Source organism: Pimephales promelas, chromosome 17, assembly GCF_988280905.1.
Source record: "Pimephales promelas chromosome 17, fPimPro1.hap1.1, whole genome shotgun sequence".
In the NCBI taxonomy this organism is placed as follows: Eukaryota; Metazoa; Chordata; class Actinopteri; order Cypriniformes; family Leuciscidae; genus Pimephales; species Pimephales promelas.
Genome location: NC_142785.1, coordinates 14,194,283 through 14,222,082, shown reverse-complemented (window position 1 = coordinate 14,222,082; position 27,800 = coordinate 14,194,283). Strand labels below are relative to the sequence as shown.

The 27,800-nt window shown below is 37.1% G+C and overlaps 2 protein-coding genes across 3 annotated transcripts in view; both read left to right on the top strand.

The window, feature by feature from the left end:
* The first annotated feature begins 6,146 nt into the window (after window positions 1–6,146).
* dbf4b (DBF4B-CDC7 kinase regulatory subunit) lies at window positions 6,147–22,390 on the top strand. Its single transcript, XM_039685308.2, has 12 exons — window positions 6,147–6,297; window positions 9,600–9,712; window positions 9,833–9,961; window positions 11,857–11,907; window positions 12,484–12,550; window positions 14,733–14,782; window positions 14,872–14,908; window positions 15,064–15,109; window positions 18,392–18,529; window positions 18,623–18,758; window positions 20,074–20,207; window positions 20,327–22,390. The coding sequence occupies exons 1-12, from the start codon at window positions 6,279–6,281 to the stop codon at window positions 21,918–21,920; spliced, it is 2,514 nt and encodes an 837-aa protein (XP_039541242.2). The 5' UTR covers window positions 6,147–6,278; the 3' UTR covers window positions 21,921–22,390.
* A 1,916-nt stretch (window positions 22,391–24,306) lies between these two features.
* The window catches only part of adam11 (ADAM metallopeptidase domain 11), a 55,214-nt gene continuing 51,720 nt past the window's right edge, over window positions 24,307–27,800 (top strand). For both annotated transcript variants that reach the window (XM_039685465.2, XM_089121950.1), the window contains exons 1-2: window positions 24,307–24,635; window positions 24,919–25,088. In XM_039685465.2, the coding sequence (XP_039541399.2) occupies window positions 24,575–24,635; window positions 24,919–25,088 (231 nt within the window). In that variant the 5' untranslated portion in view covers window positions 24,307–24,574. The remainder of the gene's footprint in view (window positions 24,636–24,918; window positions 25,089–27,800) is intronic.

The window sequence follows — 27,800 nt, the reverse complement described above, 5'->3', positions numbered from 1 at the left end:
GATCCCATAATAATTTAATATAGATTTACAGTGATAACAGTAAATTATATTTTATTATATGATTGCCAGTAATATTTTATATGATGGTTTTATTATAATGGTGATTATCTCTAAAGTGGACACCCAACTTGATATATTTACCATCTGAATTTAACCATATTATTGAAAAACTGTAGCTTTATCTTGAAAAAAAAATAATTAACAAGGCCTTTGTCTCAAAATATTTTAAATCATTTTAGTGATTCTTGTTTGCTGGTTACATATTCTGTATAACTATTACTGTACTAATTACTCTAAAAAGCATTGGGTTACTTATTACTTTCTAAATCCCATATCATCTTCAACCATTTGACCAAACAAGGATAAAAACAAAACTGCACTCCTTCATTCCTTCAAATAAACAATTGGTGTATTGTCAGCAAGGTGCGGGCAGACGATGAAGAAGCAGAAGATGATAAGATAAATGATAAACACAGAGTTTAGTAAAAATCCACCGACGGCTTAGAACATACATAAACGTAGACTGGACAAACACTGAGTGAAGGTGAGGAAAATGACAAACAGCTGTGATGATGATTAGTGTCCATATATACTAATGAGTGGCGGGAAATTCAAACAAAGGAACACATGCGACTAATGAAAACAAAGGAAGTCCATGAAAACTAAACTAATGATGAACACAACAGAACACACCTCCTGGAAGGCACGACCTCACAGCGTGGAGATGAGAAGGGGGAAGCTTCACCCATTTGCATTAAGCTTTGTATCTTTAGAAACCCAGTCATATTTTTGAATGGTCATGGTTTATTCCCTTATTTTCCCCTAAGATGGGAGAAATAAGGATTTAAGTGTTTTATTTCCTGCTTATCATGACGTAAAAATCGCCATTATGCGTCACGATACGAAGGAAGTCATATTTCATTAAAATCTTTTAGACTACAAACATTAGCTCATTATTCTTCCAGGGTGTGGGACCCACTCACCCTAAAAGCCTATTACAGATCAGAAACTGAAATCAATATCCACCATCTTGTTTGGAAGCTAAGCTAACAAGCGCTGTGGAGATAGTAAGTTATGATAATGACGGAAGAAACTATTTTGAAGTTCTGCTGCTCAGATCCGATGTAGTATAGTTTGCAGTATATTCGCAGTATAGTTTGGAGCAGCTGAGGCTGATGGAGGAGCAGGAGGCGGCTGCCTGTCGGTCGCGAAACCCGGACTGGGTCGAGCTCGGCGGCCTGCTGTTGCCTGTACTCTCGCTGCGCGCTACGGCCTACGGACACAGAGTCCGTCTGCTGCAGAGAATTTCAACGATGGCAATTTCTCCTCGAGGAAATCTCTGAATCAGACGAGCACACGGACGTTTGTGTTGTGATAGTTTGTGTTGTGATAGTTTTATCATGCAGTAATTCACCATACAGAAATAAATACAAACGAGGAGTAATTCACTAATGAGTTTGCCAATGTAACGTGAACGGGGTTTGTTGTTGTGGAAGAAGGAGGCAGGAACCGGCGGACATTTAAACATTTTAATAGTAAAATGAACAAATACAAAACGAAAGTATAAGCCAGCATCCCCTCATTGGCGACTGCTGTAACGTTACACACAACAGAAACAAAACACCATAAAATCAGGCCTGTTTCTCTCTCGATCTGCCGTCGTCGCTCCCCGTTTTATGCATTCGCTCCTTCGTGAGAGACGCGAGACCGGCGCGCCTCAGGTGTCTTTCATTATCACTCACGCCACTGGCCTCGCGCAACGAGCCGTCCGCTTACATCCCTCAGCCTCGATCGTCCTGCTCGCCACTGCCAACTAGACATTTTGTGTGAAATTCATTTCAAACTCTGGTGACCGCTAATGTTAGCCTTGTAGAAGGAAGAGTGAATTCTCTGTTTGCGCTGTTCCGGATTAGTGGGTGTGGCTTGCGGAGCTGTGCAATGCGGGGCATTGTGGGACATGTAGTCTATCAGACAAATGAGACAAACCGACGAAGAAGAAGCCGATGGATCCCAGGGTGCAGACAGAGAGCCGATAGACTTGAGCAACACAGCTAGAACTGGAGACCAGCTGTGGTGACTAGCATCTGAAGTGGAGACAGAGTGCCAGAGGACTGAGGCAAAAGGAAGGAAGGAGGAACCCGCTATAGCCATAGGGGTGGAAAGCCTGAGCACAGGGGAAGGCTCGCAAGTCTGCAGCATAGGCAGAATGACGACTAACCAAGATGGAGCCGGAGGCACGAGAGAACCAGGTGGAGCCGTAAGGTCAAGGGTCTCTGGTGGAGCTTAAAGTCGACATGTGGAGCCACAGGATCCTCTCGTTCGCGTGAGGCTGGTGGTTGCACGACCTGCCGCTTCACGTCGCAGCAAGGCATCACTGTGAAAGGCAAAGGGCTGCAGGCATCCAGCAGAGGCGGGGCTGAAGGACTGGGTGATCGTTGAAGTGAAGGTGACAGTGGTAAAGTTGATGTGACAAATAATGGTAATTCCAATTCCCAGCAGGTCGATGAATGATATGGTCTTACTGCAGTCTTGAAACAGCAATGATGACGAGCAAACAAATGTTTCGTATTCCATACAAGTTTCAGCGCTGTCTTTAAACAGTGATGATTTAGAACAGACAGATGATACCAGGTGGGTTAGAGTTGTAGGCCGTATCTCTTTTCAAATCCATCAGCCAGTCCCCCGTGTCCGAATCCACCAGTATTCCCTCTTTTGCTGCTGTCGCTGGCTCATGCCCCTGATCAGACTCACTCCTGGGGTACCGATGGTCGGCGATGTCCCTTCCTCTTTGGGTTCTTGCTCAGGCATCGCGGAGGGCGGGGGGGTCGCTCTGCGTTTTGTGGGGGGCTCTTGTGAAGGGGTGGGCTGGGCTCTGGGTTTGGCTGTGTCCTGGATCAGGGACAGACACTCTCCAGGCCTGAGGGGTCTGGATTATGGAAGATCTACAGGGTATTGGTAGTTGGCCCCGATCCAGAACAGCTATTTGAGGGTCTCGTTGTCGTAAGGGCAGGTGACAGCAAGACGACAGAATAGTTTATCTGAGCCAGCGTATTTGCAGCGTATTCCATATCTGGGCAGGCAGACGATGAAGAAGCAGAAGAATATGATGAATCAAAACACAGAGTTTAACAAAAAATCCAAAAGGTAGTGTTGATACCAAGGCTCCGATGCTCCAACGCAGTTTTCAAAGCACTATTGCATCACACACTGCCATTAAAATGACTGTACCACGTGATTGATGACGTTTGAAGCTTCGGCCGTCATGCAGTATCGTAAAATCGGGACGGCTGGTTTGAAAAAAAAAAAGTCATTTATATTATTATTATTATTATACAGTATACAATATGTGAATCCGTTGACCAGGCAACACATGACATGAGTTGTGGTCTCTTTGGCACAAATTAATTTAGATGAGATTAGATAGAACTGTATTGATCCCACACTTGTACTGTATGTCACAGACTTCCGAAGCTTTGCTTGGTCATATGTTTTTTCTGCTCTGCAGTAATTTGTTCGATATGATGGAGAAAACAAGCCATGCAACCCAATGTCACTTATGCGCACTGTGTTAAAAGCTTTGAGTAGGCTAATGAACGTTAAGATAAAAGCCTCAAATGCTTCAGAAAGCCTCGGTATCCCATCACTACCAAAAGGTAATCCACAGATGGGTTAAAACAAACAGCTAACACTAAGGTGAAGGTGAGGAACTAACATACATAGACTAAATGACAAACAGCTGTGGTGATGATCAGTGTCCATGAAAACTGATGAGTGGCAGGGAATTCCAAACAAACAAAAAGGTTACATTAAAAACATCAGATGTTGAATTTTGATGTTAAATCCACTATTGTTTTATAAATAGTATTGTTCTATACAGTATTTAATGCAAGGTACATCAGAAGTAACTAATTAAATTACAGAAAAATAAAGAGAAGCAATCAAGGGAAAAGTTATTGAAATTACAGTAATTCCATTACTTAGTAATACTGTTATAATGGATACTGTTATATTACTTGACTGTTGCTTAGTAAATCTGTTACTCGACTCCCGATTGTAAATCTGACATTTTTAATATAGCGACTCATTCTATATTATATTGACTCACTGGATATATTGAGTTTAGCGAAATTATATGTTAAATATGAAAGTAAAACAGCGGTGACAAGTTTGTGAGTCATTGAATCAATAATTTAAACAGCTGATTCAATCAGGAACAATGCAAGTGAAGGGCTGCGTCAGAAAACTGATAAATGCTGCCTTCGGAGGACACATTCCTGGGACGGAAGGCATAAAAGGCACATGCAATGTTTCACTTCCTGTCTCCCAAGATACCTTCATCTGATAGATTTTTCTGCAGGCAGCATAGAAGTATTCTTCGCTGTCTTTGATATTCCACAATCCGGTGCTTTCCAATCTATGTCAGTTGAGCAAGAAAAATAAAGATGGCACCTGAAAGTTGCGGCTGGTCGTAAGTTTGTGTGTAAAGGTAAATTTTTTGAGAAAAGTTTTTCACTTATGTAATTTCTAGCGAGAAATTGCTATAGTAGTCATTAAATATTCACTAAGCTTTCAACGAGGGAACAAGTCAGCCGCCTAAGTTTTCGGATGCATCCAAGGTCTTTCTAAATGAGTCATTGAATCAATCATTCAACCCCTTCATCACAAATTGTGGATTCAATCAAAACGTTGTTGTGTTGCTAGGAGTACCAACTGTTCTGCTGTGCCTTTGTTTGGAAATAAAAAAAAAACATTGCGAAATAGAGCAAAAAAAAAAAAAAAAATCAATATCACAATATTGTGTTTAAAACTCACTGTTGTATAAAATCATTATCACATTTGTAATCATCCAGATATTTAGGAATATAGAAATTTTTGCCCCAAGCCCTAATTCATTTCTATCTCTTGTGTCAATTACCACAGTGTAACAAAATGTAGATTTCACAAAAAAACAAACAAACAAACAAAAATCACCTGGGTGGTGTTAGAAATAACAATAACGATAGCACACGTACATCTGCAAGATGTCTGTTAAAGATCACTTTATCTGGAAAGCACATGTTGTTTACTAACATCTGACAGACATCTTTAAGATGTCAGTTTAACCAACGCTATCTCACGACCAATTTGAAAAGTGATTAAAAAGTGGCTAATTCGTATATTAATTCATAAGACCTCACTCGTACGAATTCGTACGATTTGTCTAAACCCAAATGATGGGTAGGTTTAGGGACGGGGTCAGTATAGGTCATTTGTGCGAATTCATATGGATTGGTCAACTCGTAAATATCTACGATTTAGCAAAAATCGTTCTAATTCGTACGAGTAAGGTCGTACGAATTGTTCCGAATTAGCCACCTCGTAAAATTCATACGAATTGCCTGGAGATCGGGTTGGTTTAATATACAGTATATTCTAAATCATTACATCTTATAGACATCTTCTAAACATCTATTTGACATCTGACAGAAAATGTCCTATATTGCAGATGAAAAAAAACCCTCTAAAAAATACATCTTCCAAGTTCCAGATGTAAACACTCACATCAAATAGACATCTCCATGATACACGTGTGGTATCAGGGATAGTTGTCACAGAAAAACAATACATGACAAAATATAGGCTGCTACGTACAGACAATTTACAATTGGCAACAAAGCATATTATTATAGTGTCATAGTATTTGATGTTCACTTAAAAATTAGCCTGCACAAAAAAATCTCAAAATAGTACAATCATGATAATTATCACTCCCTGATACCACACGTAGCCTACATCACGGAGATGTCTATTTGATGTGTGTGTTTACATCTGGAAGCTGCTCATCTGCAATACATTGCAGATGAGCAGCTTCCAGATGTAAATTATCTGACTCAGATGTCAAATAGACGTTTAGAAGATGTCTAATATAATAGATATGTAATGTTAAACTGACATGTCAAATGTTAAACAGCAGAAGCTTTCCAGAAGAAGTGATCTTTAACAGAAATCTTGCAGACGTACCTGTAGTATCTGGGCTTACTGCTTAGCCAAGGGTTACCCAGCCTCGAAATATAGCGTTACCCATAATTTTTGGATCAACTTTAATGTACACGCCAGTGGGTGGCGGTAACGTGAAACCATCGCGCGCTACAGCAGACAGACCGCGAGCGAAGAAGAGATTCAGGAGGGCCGTTTGAAAAGATTCACAGATCACACTGCGTGTAATATTTGTAATGCTCGAAAACTATACATTTTAGGATGTTTTAATACATTAAAAACTACGAATTTTTGTATTCATTATGAGCAAAGGACCTCAAGGTAATGTAAATATTTTTCTTTTTTGTGGGTTTTGTCTAAACTTATGCGATCATGTTCGTGTTTAACGTTAGCGCTTTTGTGTTTTATAAGTTATTGTATTCTTACACTCGCCGGATGTTGTCGTTTTTTAAACGTGTTAAACAGTGCAAATGTCCAATTGTTTCACTCCATAATAATTCGAGAAATCGATCATAATATCCTTATGTTAATGATAATATCCACATTTATCCTTATTCGTTTTATCCATTTATCAGACATTGAGTGACCTATGTTTATATATGTATATATATATATATATATATATATAATGCTAAAATGTTCAACGTGTATTTGATCGTTATTGACCCATGTACACAACACAATGGCTTGCTTATAACAAGGAGATTATTAATACGCCACCGTCAAGATACAGCCTTTTGGACATCTTCTTGCCATCTAATTTATTGATAAATTTAATAAAATATGTTGGGAGGTGCAAGCAATGAAATTCTATTAAAAAATTTGACGAAGCGGATCTTTGTCAAATGTAGATTTGAATGCATCAGAATATTGTAGCAATATTGTACCCTCCCATACTTCAGCTAATGTATGTCATATAGTGCTGGCTTAAATATAACAATTTCTCCATTTTAAATTACTCATTTTAAAAATAATGTTGTTTCATTGTTGTTTCATACTAATATTGATTTTTAATCATCATACTTGTTTTGCTATTGATCCTTTCAAATCGTCAATGAAATCATGAAGTTCAAACATGAAATACCATGAACTTGTTAGTTAGCTTCAAAAATGAACTTTAGACAGGAGCATTTTGATATGTTATTTGTTTTTTTTTTTAAGTTTTAAAACAGCTACCATTTCAATGTTTATTGTTTAGATAAATTAATTTGAGTAGACAAGAAACAGCCTAATTATGTATTATAATGTTATTATCATAACAAATTGAGAAATTTGATTTTGATGTGCACTGTACCAGATTATGTCTAAATTAATTTATATTGAATCGCAACGTTTGTGTCAATGTCAAGCCCTAATATTATGTATTCCTTTATTATTTAATGTCTGCGTGAACTGGAAGTTGCGATCAACTTTTTAGGAAACATTTCAGAGAGGAAAGCATATTTAATGTTTATGAAGGCAAAGAATTTTCTTTTGTGGATTAACTTGCGTATTACTTTTTTTCCACCACAAGACTAGTAATGTTTGCTTACAAAATAGGGTAAATTTTGATTTTCACCTGTATACCAAGTGAGAGGGTTTCTTGTATAGTTTACAGCATCAGTTGAGAGAGAATTTTGACACGTGGAAATATTTCAGAAGGAACAGATATCGGATTGGATTGAACCAGTGAGTCAACAGTTGTCGGTTTCAACTTTCAAGACATTGTCTAAGTAGCACAAATTCAAAACATTATGCCAAAGGAGGAAAAAAAAATACTGTTTTACTTCTTTGTCCTGTGATTTTTAAAACCTTAAAATGGAGACAATCACTTTATTTGTAAAGGCAACCCATTACACAACATAAAATGAAACAACCATTGCCCTTCCAAGAGCAAGCAAAATAACACAGTGGCTAGAATGCATTTTGGAACTCGAGGAATTTGGGAATTACTCCTCCTAAAATGTATTATTATTTAAATTGGCAGTCCTTAACTTTTTAGAGTTTAAAATGATCCCTAATACATTTTTTGAGCAAGTACATAACCAGCCAGTGTTCAAAACGATCTGCTTGCCTTAGCTCGATTCAAAACGGTAAGCTTGCAATAATGTTTTTAATTCCAGTGGTACTGGTGGATTTTTGCGGGAAATTCAAGCATGTCTTTGCGTCATTACATCACTTCTGTACTACGGATGGGCAACGATTAATCGCGATTAATCGCATCCAAAATAAAAGTTTGTGTTTACATAATGTGTGTAGTGTGTATAATTAATTTGTATATATAAATACACACACATGAATGTATATATTTAAGAAATATTTACATGTGTATATATATATATATATATTTATACATAATTAATATTATATATAAATGTAAATATTTGATATATTAATTACACATTTTTCTTAAATATATACATGCATGTGTGGGTATTTATATATACAAATTAATTATGCACGCCACACACACATATTATGTAAACACAAACTTTTATTTTGGATGTGATTAAACGTTGCCCATCCCTAACATAGAGGAGTCTCGGCTAGTATAAGCTATATTGCGTGTGAGGATGTTGGAGGTGGAGATTTATAGCCTTCTCTCACAGCACTTGATATAAACGTATAAATTTTATGGATCCAGAAAGGTTCAAACGACCTGTTGTAAAATGCAAAAGACTTCGCATTTCGGTGTGGCTACAGAAAAAAAGAGACCCTTGCAAAAACAAGGGTATTGGAAGGGCATTAAATGTAGTCACGCGATGCTGATGTTGTTAACAACATTAACAATTTCAGAACAAAGTATCATTTTTTGTACGGTTTGATGTGATATAATAAGGAATCGTTACATTTAATCAGTGTGATTTACTGCAGTGCTTTTTTCCCTTAGTTGGTCAGAGCAAAAGTGGATGTTACTTGCTTGTTCAGATGATATTTTCTGGTGAAAATTCTTATGTTGGTCATACTTCTTAAAAAATAGATTCTGTGAATCCAAATGACAGGATCCACACCGGTGTGGCGATCGACTGCTGCACATTCTCCTCCTCGATTAATTTGCTAAAGTTGATAATTCTGCGAATAACTGCAATTTCAGATTTCAAACTTAGATGGCGATAGAGGTAAAACTACGCACTGCAGCTTTAAAAAAGTCTCATGCTCACAAAGGCTTAAATTATTTGATTAATAATACAGTAAAACTGTAAAATTGTGAAATTATTATTAAAAGAAATTGTTTCTATTTGAATAGAATTTAAAATGTAATTTATTGCTGTGATGGCAAAACTGAATTTTTAGCACTTCAGTGTCAGTATCAGTATCTACTCTCGTGTAACGAAATCATGATTTTTCAGATATCCGATTGGCCAAGTTTCAAGTCTTTAGGTTTGGTTTTGGTTTTAGGGCACAAAACCAATAGGGTTAGTTACTAACATTTGCTCTTTAATTTACAATAATAATTTAATACATCAATTCAGTTATTTTTAAGGCCCCCATTGATTAACACTCAATCACACTGATTAAATGTAACGATTCCTTATTATATCACATCAAACCCTACAAAAAATTATACTTTGTTCTGAAATTGTTAATAAAGGCCCCCATTGATTAACACTCATTGCATATAAACACTCATAAACTTGTTTCAGTTAAAAAAATGACAGATCTGTTTGGTGGTGTGAGGAGCCAATCCTTCTACCTGCATGACTTGAAGAGACATCAGTCTGCCACACTCACTGACATCATCATCCGTCTGGGAGGGGTGAGAGATAACATTTTTTTGTCATTCATCTGTACAGGACAAAGCAGGAAATTGCAATGGTTTCCCATATGCAAAGTGTTGTTAAATAGTGAATCACGTTCTGTCTTTTGTTTCTTATAGAAAGTAGACAGTTTCCTCACTAAGGATGTGAATGTGGTCGTGACGGGCACTAAAGAAGCTCATAGTAATTTGCTGTTGGATAGTTCATGTACTGCAGGAGGGAAACAATCTGGAACCCCCAAGCCTCTGGTATGTACCCAATCCCTTCATATGTTATAGCTGTCTTTAGCTAGTTTGTACTTGCATGAGTTGTGTGTTTGTCTGTTCATGTTGTAATACAAAACACTTTTGCTGCTATTGAAGGGCTAATTCACACAAAAAATGATTCACCTTCAAGCCATCCTAGGTGTACAAGACTTTCTTCTTTCAGCCAAACACAATCAGAGTTAGGCCATATTAAGAAATATCCTGGCTCTTCCAAGCTTTATAATGGGAGTAGGCCCTGTTTCCACTTGGTATTAAGATGCGTTTTGATCGATTGGATCATTATGTAGACGAGGGAGACGCATACCCATTTACACCTGGTGTTTTAATCCATCTCTTTTGCTATTTTTAACCACCTATGTCCTGATTTATTCAAAGGGAGGGTCTATGGGTCGGTATATCTTTGAGATTTTATCTTTCTATAATAAGCTTAGTAATAAATAAGCTTAATAAGTTAGAAATCAGGAATTGTGAGAGAACATTGTGCTTGATAGGTATACGTCTTCAAAACAAACTTGAGTCTTCAGCAGACAAAGTTTAAATCCCGTCTGGCTAGCGCACTTCCCATAATGTTTACGCATTAGGTCAGTAGGCGTCTTTTGTGGTTCTTCAAACAAAATTGATCACATGAGCGAAACTACGATAGCAATTCGGTCAAATCTGTTTTCGACTACCTCTGGAAGTGGTCGAAAGTGTTTCATCCTGTTTAACTTCATGCAGCTTGTGATTAGATTGCCACAAATGTATTTTAATACCAGGTATAAACAGGGCTTTGGATTTTAAAGCCCAAAACATCTCATCCATACATCATAACTGGGATATGTGAGGTGACAGAGGGGGTACGTGAACAAAAGGCTAAGCTTTGCCGTTCATTTAATTGTACCTCACCTTAAAATAACATTAAAACTGAGCATGTATTTCTAGCAGGTAAAAAGCAATAAATACATGACATCCAATCAAATACCTCATATTTCGTTGCCAAAACAGCATCCACACAAGTACCGTGCATATGATCGGTTTCATGCAGACTACATTACTGCCGTTCTCGACAAGTTAAAGTGAAAATTACATATGAAGGCTGAGTATGGTAACCCATACTCAGAATTTGTCCTCTGCATTTAACCCATCCACGTTAGTGCACACACATTAGGAGTAGTGAGCAGTGAACACTGCAAACCGTGACACACCAATCGCAGTGGGCAGCCATTTGTTGTCTTTTTAACCACACAGTATCATTATTTCTGTGTTACAAATATTCGAATGATCACTGAAGTACTTATAGTTCGGATATAAACAGTGGTGCCTATGGTAGCGATCAAAATAGAGTAAATAACCTTTTGAAAGTAACTTGGTGCTTCAAATGACGATTGTATGTTATCATTTTTGCGCCACTAGGTGGTGACAAGTGACTGTTAAAAAAATGTATTTGGCATTGACATTCATTCAAGAGTTTCATTCAAAAACGCTGAATCCATCCAGTAATGGAAAGTATTTATGAATCATTCATTCAAACTGATTTGTTAAATTAATTTATTCAAATTAATTTACGCATTTTTAGATATACTGCAGCAATTAATATTTTGTCAGAGACTAAGTTACATGTTTTGTTTAGTTGTCTGTGCAGAATTGTGGGAGAAATGTGATCTCTGTTTGAAATAAATCATGAATTAATACTCAATTTGTAATTATAATTATATATCAACTATCAGTTGTTTTTTAGGCCACATTCACCTTTGGCTTTTTCATAAAGCGTACAAAATATATTGAGTATATATTGGTATATTGAGAAAACGCTATAGAAGTTAACTAAAATATTTCTAAAGGTTTGCACAGGGATGTTTAGTAGCTAATACTGTCTTTTAAATGTCTTTCACCTCAAGGTTTGTGGGAGTCGTGGAAGAGCGTTACTGGAAAAAGCCATTCACAGCAATGTAAGTCCACACCTGAATTTATGTGTAGAAAATCCTTCTTTATTTTACTTTAATGCAATGCATGCATTTGGTCCCACTTGTCAACTCAAAGTTAATGCTTCATAATCTTCATTATATAAAGTTTTTGGATTTTAAAAATATAAAACAATGAAATAGGTCAATTTGTGTTGTGACCATGTATACTGTCATGTTTTTGCTTCTATTCAGTCATGCTAGGGACTTATCATTAGATTTTGCTGTTGTCATTAAAGCAAAAATGGGGACACTTCATATCAATACATTCTCAAATTCACAGTTTTTCCATACTCCGATTGGAATACTGATCATAACTGTGTGTTCTTTCGATTGAAAAATAATTGTATTAAGTTAGAGGAAAAAAGCTAAATATAATAACATTTACTGCATTTTTTGAACCCACCTGAATTTTGTATCAACTGTCTGGTAGCTAGTACATTTTTTGATGTTTCTAAACATAACTAGTATAATAAAAAACCTGTCTGTCCTTCAGTTTTTTTAATTGGTCATCAGAATAAGCCAGTGTTATTGTTGTTGACCGCTGAATGTTTGTTGTTGCAGGAGAAGAATCAGAGCAGTGTTCTGGCTAATGCTCGCTCATGGGGAGTCAAGGTCTACAGTGTAGATGGTATCCTTTCATGTAACTCCTGCCAGTGAGCACTTCACAATATGTATATCAGTCACACAGACTGCTTTTAGGCCATGTTTACACACAGCAGCAGAATACGAATACAGAAGTCTTGTATTAGAGTCCTTAATACGGTCATGGGAGTAACAACCGCATTCTACTTTGATTATACTGAATAGCTAGGATTTTTTGGTAACACTTTACTTGAAGGGGTGTGCATAAGGCTAACATGACACCTTCATAATCATGACATGACACATGTTAGGAATATGAAGGAAGTTTTATGCATGTTTATGACAACTGTCATTAAGTGTCATTCGATCAGACATTTTTAATGCAAATATGACATTGTTTGAGATGTTTTTGTTATGACAACTTGACATAAACCAATACATCATAACCTGTCAGTGTCTTTATCATGACTACTTGACATTACTAAGACACAACCTGTCATAAACATGACAGCAGATTAATAATCAAACTTAAGAAACCACCTAGCTTTATTGGTTAACTTTACATCAAACTGTCAGGTGGTTGGTTTTGACATTCAGTGTCATGAAGCTATTATAACTTTTTAATGACAAATTCAATTAGTGTATCAACCACTGTAGTTGAGGTCACGACAAATATCCATGACACAGTTATAATGCCTCATGACAGCCAATGTCAAAACCAACCACATGACAGTTTAACTTAATGTCAAGTTGTCATGACAAAGACACTGACAGGTTATGATGTATTGGTTTATGTCAAGATGTCATGACAAAGACATCTCAAACAAAGTCATATTTGCATTCAAAATGTCATTATTGAGTGAAAGACTTAATGACAGTTGTCATAAACATGCATAAACCCTCCTTCATATTCATTACATATGTCATGTCATGGTTATGAAGGTGTCATGCCAGTCTTATGCACACCCCTTCAAGTAAAGTGTTACCAATTGTTTTTTAAGAATTCACTGTTTTATGTTTCATGAACAAAGTCAAATGGTTTGAGAAGTATCAGCAATTTCAATATTCAAGGGTACTATTGTTTTCTTGACCCTGTGGCAACTGGAAATAGCTTTCCATATGAAGTGTTGCATAAACGCTATCACAATTGCCAATTGTTCTAGATAATCTAGAGTCAGATGTCTGTCTTTCTCCGCCATTGACAGAAATGTCTGGCTTTCTGTGTTTTCACTGTTATACGGTAGGGGGCGCTATTAGGCCTCTTTTAAAAGAGTACTGAATCTCTTGATCAAAAGACGTGAAGCAGCAGAAACGAGCAATAGGCAGCCAAAGCAGACGCGTATGTAAAATAACGAGATCATCGACATTAAACGGCATCTAAAGCAAAACTGCCTAATGTTACTGAGTGAAATGTTGGTCCAGGAGGAGCTATAGGACTTTGCAAGCTTTGGGGGTGTTCATGGACTCGATCTACTCCGTCTGTTTTGATTCTCAATCTGAATGTAGTCTTTCACCAAAAAACTTAATTTTCTCAGCTTTTTGCTCAAAAGATTGCTTTTTTTAAATTGAAAATGTACCCACATTTAAGTTTTTGCTAAAAAAAAAGGAATGCATGAGGTAAAAAAACCAAAAAAAACATAACATTTTATTCTAAGTAGAGAGTCGGCTGTTTCTTTTGATATATTGCATATTCAGTTATTCATAAAACAAAATATCCTGGGGGCCATGAAACTTTTGTGAAAATGGTCAAATTCTGGAAGTGGCTGGCAACATTTTTCAAAACCACTGGTGGTGAAAGAGTTAAAGGAGAATGTCATGAGGAATTACATTTTCCTGTTCAAAAGTTTACATCCCTGGCTCTTAAAGTAGTGTGCTTCCTTATTAAGCCTGGGTGTGTTAGCCATTTAAACGAGAACTCAAACTTTTTTTTCTTGCCCTCCGCTGCACAGCTTTACAATGAACATAGAAAATGTAAAATACAATGCTGCATCATTAAAAAAAACACAGCATAGCAATTTATTTGAGTGCTAATAAATGGTATTCTTACAAGAAACCAACACTAGAGATCACTATTATATACAATTTGATTTGTGAATGTGAAATACTAATATGTACTCATGGGATTTTATTGTGGACCCCTATTATTGAATAAGCTATGATATGAGTTAGAAGCACATTATTTTCTTATTGCTGTACTTTGTTTTTGTTTTCTTTAACCTAATTGACAGAATTTCTAAAGTTTATCAATCATCTAAACCAGAAAATGAAGACAGCGAAGGTAATGTATTGAACTTCATTTATTGTTTACTGTCAAACATGAGTTTCTTAGTTGCACAAATTGATTTCACACACTTTCTTTCCAAACAGAAAAAAAGCAGCAAACTTACAGCTCCTCATGTTAAAGGTTTGTAAACTACATAAACACATGCTTGTAGTTGTAATTGTTCCAAAGTAAATATATGACTAGCTTTAATAATTTTTGCAAATCTCTATACCTGAGAAACTTGATTGTAGAGTTGGTTTATGCGGAGTGTAACACTGTGGAGTGTCTTCACACAGCTGGAGTCTTAAAGGGTCCTTATCTGAAAGTGGAAGACTTCAGTCGGTGAGTTTTAGCCCTCAGTCTTATTCTCTTAACCCTATTTTCAGTTTAGACAATATTTTAGGTACTTTATACTTGTATATTAAACCTAATTCATTTTTTTTCTTCCAAATGTTAACTGAAATATTACAGAGGTTGTTTCAGCCTCTTGTACTGTGATCAGATAATGTCAGTCTTGGCTGATCTCACTTTTGGTTCTTTCAAGACTGTGGAAATCGTGTGTACAGTTTTTTGTAGATCATACAATGTTTTTAATATATCATACTGATAACTGCAGAAATATGAGTAGTATTATGTTATTCCAATCACAGCCAGTGTCTCTTTAGTTAAATTAGTTTAATTTTTTTCGTTTTTTTTTTTAAATATATATTTTATCTTTAAAATCCTAATAACTCTGTTTATAATATACATAGTTACCTATATTTGACTGTTTGGATTGTAAACTTTTTTTTTTTTTTTGGTCCCCATGCAGCCCCATTAACAAGGCTAATGTTTCAGCTCAGGTCACTGCAGTTTTAGTAAAGTTAATTATCAAAATGCACGGCGGATCCTAAGGGCCACCCTGAGGCCAGTCTGAAAGGTATCCCTTCCCTCCCCTGCAGAGGATCTGTGTGCACAGGGCAGCTCTTGGCTAATGAAAAGATCTATTGTCTTTAGCGCTGCTGCTGCCGACGTTGATCTATATACTAGATCCTGATGGATATGGGTGATTAAGCCCATATTATGCATTATACTGTAAATACATATTACATCAACATGAAGACTACAAGAAATAGTACGATGACATATAAATAGTCCGATGAAGTAGCATGTCATTTTACGGTTAAAAAAAAAAAACACCAAGAAACTTTGCTTAAATATTCATTATTTGGCTACACGCCAGATTTTGTTAACCCCGTTTAGGGAACCCTTTACAATAAAGTTACTTGAATGCAGTAACTAACACATGATCAATACTTTTCAACATTTATCTATTTTGTTTAAAGCTGCTGATAAGCAGCATCCCTTTCCAGACACCGCTGGAAAGTTACAGTTCGGGCAGATATGGCAATAGCAAAGACTGTAAAATGAGGAGCTAACATTAAAGGAGTAGTTCACTTTTGAAAAAACTTTTGCTGAAAATTTACTCACCCCCATGTCATCCAAGATGTCCATGTCTTTCTTTCTCCAGTTGAAAAGAAATTAAGGTTTTTGATGAAAACATTCCAGTATTTTTCTCCACATAATGCACTTCAGTGGGAACCAAACAGTACAAGATCCAAAAGACGGTTTCAGTGCAAACTGAAAACTGTTCAAAGGGCTTTAAACGATTCCAGATGATGAATAAGGGTCTTATCAAGTGAAACGATCGCTCATTTAAAAAAAATTAAAATAACAAAGTTTAAGTTTTATAAGCTCAAATGTTCGCCTTGCTCTGTACTGTGATTTACATTCATGACTCTCCTGGTCTCTCCATGCCTTCATCTGATCGATTTTTGAAGGCAGTATAGATGTATCCTTCACTATCTTTGATGTATGAAATTTGTTGGCCAGTTTGTGTGTAAATGTACCGTTTTCTACTTTTGATGTAATTTTTACCCAGAAAGTACTAGTGAAGTAATCAAAAAGTCGCTTTGTTATTACCAAAGCTTCTCTATTTAGTTTAGAAGATCATTAAACCTTTACACTGCCTCAGAAGTCTGTCTGAAATCAGGTCAAGTTACCATTATTTATACAGTGATATATTATATTTGATATACTGTATATCTTTTTACAATAGATTGTTTCTAAAGCAGTTTAACAGTGATGACTGGAAAATAATGCAACATAGTTTGTTTTTGCTGTGTAGTGTCATAGTGTCATAATCCAGCTTAAAGTTGGCGTGAAACGGAAGTTGAGATTGACATTTTTTCCTTGTCGTGACGTACAGTATATCCGAGTGAAACGGCTTCTGAAATTAGAAGAAAAAAAATGTAGGGCAGGGCTTTCATCTTTCGGCAATTGATTGGATCGTTGGAGGTTGGGCGTTGCAAACAAAATGGAGTTGAATGCGATTCCCTGAGAGGCGGTGCACCGATAGCTGCACCCTTATCGGATCTGGCCGCACCCTTTCGCCCATTCCACGTGACCGAAATAGAAGAGAGGTCGTTTCGATGGGGGAGGGAAGGGTAATGTATTTGATTAAAGATTATAAGGGTACATTAATTAAAAAAAATAATGAAGAGCACAGATAAATTATTTATAATAAACACTACAATATTACATATAAAAAATAGATTTGTCAAATATGATTTCATGCCAACTTTAAGTAAGTTCAGTGTTGATTCATTTCTGTTGTAAAAAAGTTATTAATTTAGTTAATTCATCGCTACAGCCGATCTGGGGAAAACAGTGACGTCATCGTCCAGCTCAGTTCAGTTCTCGTATAATGGTGTCAATGCAGGCAGGTCAATGTTATTGTTGAATATTAAGTGTCCCCAACAAAGCAAGACAAAGGTGATGAAATCAGGCAACGAATAAGCAAGTCAGCTAGCTAAGCTTTTGGACAAAACCAATTTTTTTTTCTCCCCTTTGTCCTTAGTGAAAAAACATTGTAAGAATTTGATCAGAAAGCCTAGTTTATATATAGTTTCACAATAGATAGATTTTAGTTTAGTTCCTCAATTGTATGGAAAATGCGTGAGGAATTCTGACATCATTTACTCACCCTCAAATTACTCATTCTTCAAAATATCTTTTGTGTTCATCTGAAGAAAGAAATTCATAAAGATTTGAAACAACTTGAGGGTGAGTAAATGATGACAGAATTATTTTTTTAAGTGAAGTATTCAAAATTACTGGCCGTTTGGTACGTAACTGACAAATTAGTCATAATCATTGCAACATGTCAGCTGCAACAAAAATATCGATTTGGTCTAATTTAATTACTTGTCAGACTAGTTCTGAATATATGGGCTTTATGAAACTGGTATTTTGTTTAAAAGGCCTTTCATTGTAATTATGCACATTTATTATCTGAAATGTTGATGTTATCCTTTTGTGTTATACGTAATACTTTGGAATTTAAATGTTATGTTGTTGTTTCTTATATTTTCAAAAACATAAATCTGAGATATGAAGATATGAGATGGGTAGACTTGGGGCCAATCCCAATTCTACCCCTTACCCCTTCACTTTCCCCTTCCCCTCCGTTTTGCGCGTCCACGTGAAGGGGTAGGGTTGTCCCAATTCTCTTGGTGTCCTCTAGATAGAAAATGAGATGACTTGTGCAAAGAAGCTAATCTATGATTTTGGTTTTATGAACAGGAAGTTCAGACCATTCTATGCACAGACTCTGAGTTTCCCAATGATGATTTACTCAGGCAAATATAGCCCTTTTGAGCTCCTCATTCCTCGACAGTCTGGTAGAAGCAAGGATGAAGATCCCAGCAAGGACAATTTCAGGTATGTTCTTGCTTTTTGAGAAGTTTATAATCAAATCTAAATTGTCACTTAAATCTTTAAGTTTTTTTGTATTTTTTTTTTTTTTTTACGCAGGAAGAAGGAACAACCCACTAGCAGCTCCCACTCACAGACTGTGCCACTTACAGCAAGCGCCACACCTAAAGGCCCAACTAAGAAAAGTTCAGGCTATTGCGAGTGCTGCCACATGCCATACAAGGACCAGAATGAGGTGAGTTAATTTGGTGATACCAAAAAGATTTTGCAAGACGTTTCAATATCAATTAGGGCTGTCACTAATCCTTGATAAATTTCTTGATTATAATCCTCGATTTCAATTTGTCCATGTTGAGTAACTGGCAAAAATACCGGAAATGGCACATTCCACGGATGAGAATCCATGAACCTCATTAGACGTGCGTCTCAGAGTGGCTCAGTTCACAGTAAATGCTGCTTCACATGAATGCCTGGAGCACGTCTCAAACTCCATCTTTGTTTCGGTTGAATATAAGTTATAATGTTAATGTAGGAATGCCATTTGCGACATTTAATGAGATTTCTAAGGTAAATCATTTATAAACCTACGCAAACACAGGTGAATAATTCAATATGTTTTTAAAAATGCATCCTGTTTACCGTGATTTCAAAAAATAAAGTTTAAACCCTGCGCTGAGTTTGCATGTTTTGATGTCCATGTATTTTTCTTGTTGTTTGGCCAATATTAAACACTGATTTTTTTATAATACGAGAGATGATTTATATTATGTGTATTATGTATTTTTTGCAGTGTTGTTCTATAAAACCCTATGACTACTTGTTTTTAATACTTTATTTGAACCAAATAGTGTTGCCTAATTGTTATGTATTATGTATTATAACTCATTTTAAAGTCTTTTTAATTACTATTGTCATTAGTTATTTTTATTACCACCAAAAAAAAATTAACACCACTCAATTAGTCATCAAAATAATCAACGATTACTCAATTACCAAAACAATAGTTAGTGACAGCCTTAATATCAATTACCAGGAGGCACTGAAATTCATATCCAAACTTGCCTATGATCCAGTGGTGCAACAGATCTGAAAAATTCACGGTTCGGATCATGTATTTAATACGTTTTCTTTTTTTCTTTTTTTTCTTTTTTTTTGCGCCACGGATCGGATCATTTTTCGAATCAGAAAAGTTCATTGCCTAAAGCTCACTTTGTGTATGTCGATATCAAAGCAAAGACTGCAAGTTCACTATTTGTTTACTGTAGAAATTAAATTTAGATTTTTCTTTGTTGAAGCTGTATTTTGTTGTTTTATTAACATTAATGACAGACAGCAGCAGGAATGTTAGGCTGCTGTCACTTTAAGACTGAATGCACAGACCGAAAATACTGACACTCATCTCAACCGTTCAATTAATCCGCGGATCGCATGCGTGCTGAACTGTGCAGCCTGGTCTGTGAGGATCACGGGTCAACTGCGAGCTGTTGCACCCCTACTAAGATCTCATTTGATAGACATCAAATTATTTATTTTTTTCCCCTTTTTTCTAGCATTTGCAATCTGAGATGCATCGTTCTTTCATTCAAAATGACAGTAACTATGCTGTAGTGGACCAACTAACTGCTGCCATGAATCCTAGCTTTAGTTGCAATCCAAATCAAGAAGTGGATCCAACTCTAATCAAGTAAGGGCCCATTTTACAAAAGCTTTCTTTGATTGGAAGCGGTTCAAGTGATTGCCTTTCTCTGTTGCCATGTTGACAGTACAACCTCTCATTTAACTCGTTTTACTCTTTTTCTTCAGGTCATCGGCAGACTTCTCTCCGTTACATTTGAATCATTTAACTGAGATGCAGAAAACTGTCAGTGAGGATGAAAAATTTCTGCAGACTCCACTGGTTGAAGACTGTGGACAAGTACCGCCAATTACTGACATATTTTCTTTAGACAACAGAGAAAACTTTCCTGAACCTAGCCACAGTCCATCTGGTCAACAAAATGTGACCTCAAATCTTGATAGAATTCAAAAGAACTGCCCTGATCCTCTTGATCATGACAAATTAGGCCTTTACATCAGCTGCACCACAAAGGTTCAAGACTTTCAATCTGGTGTTCCCTCCGTGGATATAGTCCCGCATCAGTTTTTCTCAAACTCCCAGTCCATAGACGAGAAACTCAAAAGCCTCTCTTCTGTCACACCTTCAGAAACTCAGTCTAAAATGATCCTAAGCTCCTCCAAAGATGACAAAATCCCATGTACCACCTCTGTTGATGAAGATGTCCCTGAAACCCAGGATCGATGTGAAAGTGGTCGTGGTCTACTTGCATTGCCTATTTCAGAGAGTCTTACAGGTGCTGTTCTGAACACAGTCTGCTCCCAAAATCAAAAACAGAACTGGGACCAAGGCCCTAAAATGCTACTCCACGGAAGGGAAGCTTGTAATTCGGAAAGTTGTGGCCAGTTTCTGATGGAAGATAGAAAGTTGTCTTCAACAAAACAATCACTAAATTTGGCCCAGCAGATCGTTGGGTCTCCAGAGTTTGACATCTCTTACTTTCCATTTCCCCATTTACTACCATTTCCACATTTGTCAGATTACCAATTTTCAGTTAACTTTAAAAAGCGCTGTAGGTCCTTCACTCCAAGTCCAAAACTTTCAAAGAGAAGAAAGATTAGTCGAAGCAAAAAGCCAAAGCTATCCTGGAATTGCAGTGCTCCTAGGATAAGACTGTACTCATCTGTGCTTTCCAACATTTCTTGTTTACCAGTACCCAAGGTGGGTTTTGCAACAAAAATAAATAATCGAACTGGAGGTGCCTTACCGGAAACCCATGAACCATCACTGAAAGAATCTTCTTTTGCAAAGCAGATCCCAACGCAGCATTTTACTCCTCCCAATACCCACTATGTGCCTCAAGTTGACCAACAGGACAATGACGCAAGTCAAACTTGTGTCCATGTTGAGCAGTCACATGAATTGTTTCCAGTGGAAACCCAAGTAACCACTAACTCATCCAATTTGGACCCTCCTCAGTTGGTTCCATTTTTCGATGAAGACCATCAACTCCAGTGCCGTCAATATCATGATCCTCCAGAATTGTTTCCCGAAGATACCTCCCAGACATCATTCAGTAAAGCCTCAAACAGCTCATTCCAGTCACACTCCGGAGCCTCTGTTTGCATTGAATCTGCTCTGCTCCCTAACCTCACGTGGTCCACGGCCTCCTCAGAATCAGATTGGGACTCTGGACTCTTGGACTCGTGGATTGCGACTGGTGTTCCTCTTCAGGCTAAAGGGGGGCATGATGACCTGGATCAGTTACTACAAAAACCACTCCCTGCCATGCAGGATGGGAGCTATACATCACGGTTGTACTCCATACTGCAACCCTCTTAATTCACATTTATTGGAATAATGTTTCCCCAATACACGCAATGGGACAATTGCAACTTGATGAATTCAATCCTAAGTCGGTCGATTCTTTCACTCTCCGTTCTCATCGGTCACTCATTTTCACTCATACCAGGGTTCCCCAAAATCGGTCCTGGAGGGCCACTGTCCCTGCAGAGTTTAGCTCCAACCCTGATCAGACACACCTACATATGAGTTTCTACTGATCCTGAAGACCTTGATTAGCTTGCTCAGGTGTGTTTGATCCAGGTTGGAGCTAAACTCTGCATGAGTGAGTTTGGGGAACCCTGACTTATACAGTTAAATTAAGATTACTATCACCGTTAGTTGAGAAATAAGACTTATTGACTGAATTGTTGTGAAAAGCTTTGTATTTTATGTTCTTTTATTTATAGAGGTGTGCTACTGTACATCTCTTTGCAGAGAATCCCAGTGTTTTCCATAAAGATTGTATAATAATGAATCAGTCATGTCTTGAATCAATATTTATACATTGTCGTCAAGCATATCAGACATTCCGTTTCAGTGTTGTACGTTTGTCTCACCACAACCAATCAAACATGGTATTAATCAACAGTTGACAAGTATTCCATGCTCTCCTCTGAGGGTGACCTCCATGACTTCTCTTTTGGCTCTCTCTTTCCCTCGGTTTTGACCATGACTTTTCAGCAGCAATATCCGGGAACGTGCCGGTATTGAGACTTTAATGAGGCTTTGCTGGAGGGGCATTATCCAATTAGTTTAAGTGCTGTGCCTGGCCCCTCTCCAGGTTAAGAGGCAGTGTTGATGGTAGAACAATGCTGCGGTGGTTTTTGAAGGGTAGAATACACTGTGAAGGCAGAAATGTCCTGTGGTTTCACGAAGGTCTTTGAGGTATTTTGAGTGTGTTTTTATATAACCTTTTGGATTTCCTGAAATGGGATTTAAAAGGTTTAGTGGTATGGCGTGTACAATGGACAGTGTTTTAATTATTCGATGCTAATTAATGTTTAATGTCATCCATTAGTGACAGAACTATGCATTTATATTATTAGTTCTGAAAGGAGTATGTGGAGCATGACCAAAATCTTGAGCTTGTATGATTTTCCATAAACACTGCTGGGAATTAGCCTTTTAAAGGAGACCTATGGGGATTATACATGTTTTAAGACCAATTCCTGAATAAATGTAGAGTTCTACTATATATTTTAAGGGGAGGGGGAGGGGGGCTGTTTTCTATATTCAAACAGTATTTTTACAATTCGATATTAAAAGCTGTTTACTTCAAGAAGATGCTTAGAAGTATTGAGTTTCATGCATTTTTATTAAAATAAGACAAAATGGTCAGTTTGTGTGCTTATTAATGTAAAACATTGACTTGCGTTGAATGATGTTATCTCCTAATGTTTGCTAGTCTTTAGTTTCAGGTAGATATTGTGTTTGTTTATCACAGTTTATCACATTTTTATGAATGGGTCTGTTATGTTGAAGGAGCTATAGGGCAATGGCAGGTTTTCATTATTATTTTGCACATTAATAATTTCTTCTGTAATTATTGAAATTGTTTAGTATTTGTATTATGGATAATCAGTCAATGTTTAATAATGCTGTAGCGACTCACAGGTACAATGGGAGGGGATATTGCCGTGTGTTTTTTTATAAATCATGTGCTGTGGTAATAACAAGGTATTCTTTAAAACTTGATTACCATATAATTCAACCATTCAGAGATAATATATTATACAATGAAATGTACTTGAACTGATCTTTCATTTCCAATGTGACATTGGGAAGAACATTTTTTTCTTGAAGTTAAAGCATTTTCGCACAACTGGATTAGAAATGGGATTTTGTACCCTAAATAGTGTGCCATGTGCTGTTTACTTAGTCTGAATGATTTAGTGTTGGAGATGGGAAATGTTTTTAAAGTAACTAAGGGTTAGTAGGCTACAGATCGATTTAGAGCTCTGGCATGAGAGATTTTGCTGATGACGAGAATATTTGATATGCTTTTATCTCTCAGATGACGTGATCTCTCACTCATTACGAATGCCTTGCGCTTAGAACTGTATTATAGACCTATATGCTATAGCATAGCCTATTAGTACCTATCGTCTATATATAGGCTATATATATATATATATATATATATATATATATATATATATATATATATATATATATATATTTAACAGTGCTGTACAGTACGGTCCATTTTTACAGTGTATATAACAATAAAATATTTCGTTTTATATAATTTTATATCTGATATGCATTCCTGAGTTTTCTGTTTATTTTGCATCGTAATATTTTATATTTTTTAAAATAACACCAGGTTACAGAAGTGGAATCTGATGCATGTGAGTGCGGTGTGAAGTGAACTGAAGGGGAGGAGAAGAGATGAGAGTGGGAGGAGGTGCGGATGGGAGTCCCGCAGAAGGAGCGTTTCAATCCCAACATGAATTCCGCCCGCAATCTCTGACCGACCAAAGCGGACATCTCGGGCACTTGTTTCTAAACTCTTTCCCGTCAGCGTCGTCTTGTTTTCCACGGATGCCCTTAACGTCTTCCTCGTGACTTGTTGTGCAGAACGGGATGCGGCGGTAAATGTCGCGTTTCGAATCTTTTCGCTCCGGTTGAAGCCGCAGGAGTATGTGATCATGTTGGCGACGCGCTGCCTCCTCCTGTGGGCTGCAGTTACCGCGCGTCTCGCCGTGACAGGTGAGCGACGGATGCCTCGTTGGGAGCGGATTCGTGGTATTAGTATAAGCTCCATCGGTGTAGCTATCTATGTGTAATGTTCGCCAACAGGTGAAACGAATTCTTAATTTCACGGATGGCCCCGTTTTCTATCACGGGCATGGCAGTGAATTTTTAGTGTCGCGTCAGAATAGGCTACGCAAATGATGCCGCAGACTAGATAAAGTGCAGTGGCTGTAGAATTACATCGAATCATGGCTTTGACGGTTGTGCAGTTTTTTATGAATGTGTCCTGTATTGAAAGGCTGGGGCAGCAGCATCAAACGGGACGGAGCGGAACGGGGACGCGAGCTGAACGCGTTTTCGGAGGAGCGCACGAAGCCTCAGCGCCTGCTGCAGCGAACTGACGCGGAGGAGGAGCTGCCGCACGGGCACTTGGGTACCTTGGCGAAGAGTGATGCTGATGGAGCGCATGTAAGTAACTCCACCGATACATAAAAAAATAAAAACCGACCCCATTAATGCTCATGTTGTCTTTTTGTTACGGTCCATGTGGCTCGTTATTCCAGTGAAAAACAAGCATCTATTTTCCTCCTAAACTTACCAAAATATAGCCTTGCCTATTACTTACTTCTGAAATTACTTTACTCTTTAGCTGATTTCACCAAACTCTTTTCTTTTCCATCCCCTCATTCAACCTGCCGCGTCCTGAATCATCTGAGTGTTGTAGGCTACAGCTTTTGATGAAGAACTTCTCGTGTGTGATTAATATTGTATATTTTTTTCAAAGCCGCCATAAAAAGTTGCGATGTAGGCTAATCAAGGCTAGTAGCTACATTTACCGTGCTGGCCATCAATCTGTGAACATGTAATTATAATTTTTGGGTTTTATTACAGGCTACACTTTCTTGGCCTCTGGTGATAGAAAAGTGCTTATTTGACATCCCTCCCTGTTTTATTATTTTTTTAAAAGAGGCCATGCATTAAAAATTCTAGTTTTGTGGCTTTTGTGTGTGCATATCAATGAAATATTTTGCTCAGTTTGATTATGAATCTGGCTGCCAATAACAGAGTAGTATTCTCAGATCTTTGCTCATCTCTCCACCTGGACCTCTGCTCCACCAGATGCAATCCAAAATTCCACATGTACAAAAATATCTGAATCTATACCATGGTCCATGGCATCTCATCTCTCTTTTTTTTTTCTTTTTTTTTTTTTCTTTTTTTTGCGATTGATCCCTAAATCAATGAATTTAACTCCCAATATCATGAATATGCAATTGGCCTTGATAAAAAAAGAAGGGAAAAAAAACATTCTTAGCAAACTCCATCTGTTATGAAGACTAGAGCAGAGAGAGAATTGGCATCGGGCCCTTTCAGAGAGGTACAGTAAAGTGCACATTAAAGGTTATACTTGTAAATGTATACTTTAATGTTATTGACTTTTTGCTGTTGAGGAGAGTGGAATGTAAACAGCTGGGGAAGAGTAAACGGGCCTGTCTCAGTGCAGGCATAGACTGAATCTGTGTGACGGAATAATAACCCAATATATTGCCCAATATATAACCCAAAATATGTATCATTTACCTCATCTTTGAAACACAAATGAAGATTTAATGAAACCTGAGATTTAAAACCAGATTCAAAACATTTATAGAAACACTCTTAACATAATCCATATTGAATGGAGTATATTTAATGGTGTGTTCACACCAAACGCGAATTTAATTATTTGCGAGGGTAGATAACAGATGGCACACGTACATCTGCAAGATGTCTGTTAAAGATCACTTCATCTGGAAAGAATCTGCTGTTTACTACCCAGATAGCACAAGTCTATTTGATGTGATCTGGAAGACGTATTTTTTAGAGTGTTTACTCATCTGCAATACAATACGTCTATAGGACGTTTCCTGTCAGATGTCAACTAGACGTTTAGAAGATGTCAGTTTAACATGCATTCTAAATCATTACATCTTAAAGACATCTTCTAAACGTCTATTTGACATCTGACAGGAAACGTCCTATAGACGTATTGCAGATGAGCAAACCATCTAAAAAAAAAAATACGTCTTCCAGATGTAAACATCACATCAAACAGACTTGTGCTCTCTGGGTAACATCTGATAGACATCTTTAAGATGTCAGTTTAACATACATTCTAAATCATTACATCTTAAAGACATCTTCTAAACGTCTATTTGACATCTGACAGGAAATCTCGTATAGACGTATTGCAGATGATCAAACACTCTAAAAAATACGTCTTCCAGATGTAAATACACACATCAAATAGACATCTCCGTGATGTACGTGTGCTATCAGGGATACAAGCGAATAGACGCGTGACGCAAATTGGGCAACTCGTCTGCCACGAACGTCTTCTTCAATTTGAAAATTTTGAAAACTCGAGCGGAATATTTAACATTCAATAGACGAGATAGACGTGTATTTGACGCTCTATTCGCTCTGTTCGGTGTGAACACACTTGCTTGACACGTGAAAACAAACCTTATTGGTTCTTGTTGGGCGTCAAAGCATGTTTGAAGCTTCCGTTTACCATTATGTGTGAATAAAATCCTAAATTAAATCTGTTCATCATATTAAGCCATCGTGTTAATATCAGTTGCCTACATTACATGCAGTTTGTTTAATCCCAACAAAAAAATCGTTCCAAAAGAAGGCCAATATCATACAAAACAGTAGGCCTATACAAAAGAGCCAACCACCAAAAACATGACCCTGAATGCTGAAGCCAGATTTGTTTAAACTTCAATAAACCCATTTTATTGATTAGACCACTTATCAACGATTATTTTAAGAGTTCTACCGTTATTTTCCAGCTCTGTTCCTCATTCTCAATTCACTGGTAAAAACACTCACATACTGGTCCAGAATGACACAAACAGAATAAAATGCAGTGGTACAAACAGTGAAACAGTGTGTCAAGCCCCAGTGCTGTTGGACTGGCCATATCAGTATTTGCTGCTTGACCAATCAAATTAGAGGAATTTTATATTCGAACCATTCCACATTAAAAGAAATACTGTATTGTAAAGGGACAACTCTATACATAAAGCCCTTAAAAGGTTCAAATTAGTTCATTAGAGGAGTAATATATAACTTACTATACTTATATGAACCTTTTAGGGGTAAAGATGTTCCTTAAGTTTATTTTTACTGTTT

Bases quoted from the DNA above. Each gene is read 5' to 3' on its own strand.
- dbf4b (XM_039685308.2), top strand. The intron at 9,962-11,856 runs GTATGTACCCAA...TTTCACCTCAAG, and splicing joins CTGGAACCCCCAAGCCTCTG to GTTTGTGGGAGTCGTGGAAG. The intron at 20,208-20,326 runs GTAAGGGCCCAT...CTTTTTCTTCAG, and splicing joins GTGGATCCAACTCTAATCAA to GTCATCGGCAGACTTCTCTC.